At 45.2% G+C, this 2,327-nt stretch overlaps 1 protein-coding gene across 1 annotated transcript; it reads left to right on the top strand.

The window, feature by feature from the left end:
* Window positions 1–350: 350 nt before the first annotated feature.
* Window positions 351–1,650, top strand: LOC129698934 (U5 small nuclear ribonucleoprotein 40 kDa protein-like). Its single transcript, XM_055638459.1, is given in 2 exon segments — window positions 351–575; window positions 578–1,650. Coding segments are annotated over 2 exon segments (813 nt in total). The 3' UTR covers window positions 1,166–1,650.
* The last annotated feature ends 677 nt before the right edge of the window (window positions 1,651–2,327 follow it).

The following is a 2,327-nucleotide window of genomic DNA, read 5'->3' as shown; positions in this document are numbered from 1 at the left end:
CTCGCTCGATGCAGAGAGAGAGAGAGAGAGAGAGAGAGAGAGAGAGAGAGAGAGAGAGAGAGAGAGAGAGAGAGAGAGAGAGAGAGAGAGAGAGAGAGAGAGAGAGAGAGAGAGAGAGAGAGGTGTGCTGCTGTAAAATGGACCCCGAGCATACCAAGACAAGTATTGATTTTGTTCTCTCTTGCTAATAAAACTGATTTGTAACTAAACAGATGAGTGAGCCCTTTCCTGTTCTACTAATCAGATACTTGAACCTGTTCCCTTGCAACATTTGGTGTAGTCCACAGGACTACACCAAATGACTGACGAATAGAATAAAAAATGTTTGGTAAAAATAAATAGCAAACGAGATGGCGCTGGTGCAGGCCAAGCACCTCCGCAACAACCTGTTGCCTTCGGTGCAGGGGAGCCCACAGCAGGCCATGCTGCAGGTGGGACCAAGAAACTTGAGTGTTCAAGCTCCCCTAATGCTTTTAATGAGTCCTGAGGGAGAAGTTTATTGTTGTAAATTTCACTCGAATGGACCAACACTGGCATCTGCAGGATTTGATCGAGCTGTATTGTTTTGGAATATACTGTATATGGCGACTGCAATAATTATGCTACATTGGAAGGTCACAGTGGAGCAGTGATGGAATTGCATTATAATACAGATGGCAGCATGCTTTTTCCAGCATCAACAGCCAAAACTGTGGCAGTGTGGGACAATGAAATGGATGAAAGAATCAAGAGGCTTAAAGGTTACACATCCTTTGTGAATTCATGTTATCCAGCCCGACGGGGACCACAGTTGGTCTGTGCAGGAAGCGATGACGAAACAGTGAATCTATGGGACATTCGGAAAAAGGCTGCAATCCATAAGTTTCAAAACAGGTACCAAGTACTGGCAGCAATGTTTACTGACACAAGCGATCAGATTATCTCAGATGGTATTGATGACCGCATTAAGGTTTGTGACCTCCGACAAAACAAGTTAATTTGTACCATATGTGGTCATACAGATTCGGTGGCTGGTTTAACCCTGAGCGGGATAAAAGAGAACATCATCAACCTCGCTGACCACATCCTGGAAGCCGTAGAGAAGATTCTAAGGGTCGGAGAACAGTACCGCGACTACAATCCCTCGGGAGGATGGTGGATGTTCGAGGGGTGGAATATTATATGAGAATTTTGCCAGAACAGTCTGTGACCCATAGTGCTGTGGCCTTAGCGCTATGTTTAAAACCCACAGCGCTGTGGCCGGTAGAGCTATATTTAGAACCCATAGCGCTGCAGCCGACAGCTCTCTGTTTAAATTCCCACGCATTAAGCTGACAGCGCTTTGTTCAAAATTTTGCTCGCCAAACTGGCAGCGCTGTGTGTATTACCTTTCCGCAACAAGTCTGTAGCGCTGTGTATTGCTTTACGTGCCAGTCTGCGGCTGATAGCACTTTGTTTCCCAAAGGGTGAGGGGGTCTTGCTGGGATGCAGTCCCCTGCCATTGGTTATAGTTTAAATTTGGGAGCAGCACTATTGGCCAGGACTTACCAGCAGTTATTTCAACAGCTGATTTCTTACCTGTATAAAGGCAGGCGCCAGTAAGCCAGGTTACTTCAAATTCATGTACGAGAGGGATTCACCGACTGGCTTCGTCGCGATCTGTGCCACGGATGGAGGCAGAGAGAGAGAGAGAGAGAGAGAGAGAGAGAGAGGTGTGTGCTGCTGTAAAACTGGACCCCGCACATACCAAGACAAGTTTTCTTTTTGTTCTCTTTCTTGCCGAGGGGTTCACTGACGGGCTGAGTCACGATCAGCGCCACGGACGGAGGCAGGGAGAGAGAGAGAGAGTGGTGTGCTGCTGTAAACTGGATCCCTTGCATACCGAGACAAGTATTGTTTTGTTCTCTTTCTTGCCAATAAAACTGATTTATAACTAAACAGATGAATGAGCCTTTTCCTGTTTTACTAGTCAAATCCTTGAACCTGTGTAGGAAAGAACTGCAGATGCTGGTTTAAGTTGAAGGTAGACACAAAATGCTGCAGTAGCTCTGGAGAGAAGGAATGGGTGATATTTCGGGTCAAGACCTTTCTTCAGACTGATCCTTGAACTTGTTCCCTTGCAACACTTGGCTATTTTAAACAGCCTGCTTGTTTGGACCTGGCATGGCATTTTGCTCATTGTATATGTGCTTAACTCTTATTGTGGAACCTCGGTTAAAGTTGTCTTTTATTTGCATTAACATAGTGTAGAATGTATTTTCTTCCTTATAGTATATTCACAGCAGCAGAAGAATACAATGGAAATGACAGAACTATTAAGGCACGATATTTTGTGCGTCCAATATTCT

Source organism: Leucoraja erinacea, chromosome 1, assembly GCF_028641065.1.
Source record: "Leucoraja erinacea ecotype New England chromosome 1, Leri_hhj_1, whole genome shotgun sequence".
In the NCBI taxonomy this organism is placed as follows: Eukaryota; Metazoa; Chordata; class Chondrichthyes; order Rajiformes; family Rajidae; genus Leucoraja; species Leucoraja erinaceus.
Note: the sequence above shows the minus strand (reverse complement) of the source record. Positions and strands in the feature narration are given on the sequence as shown.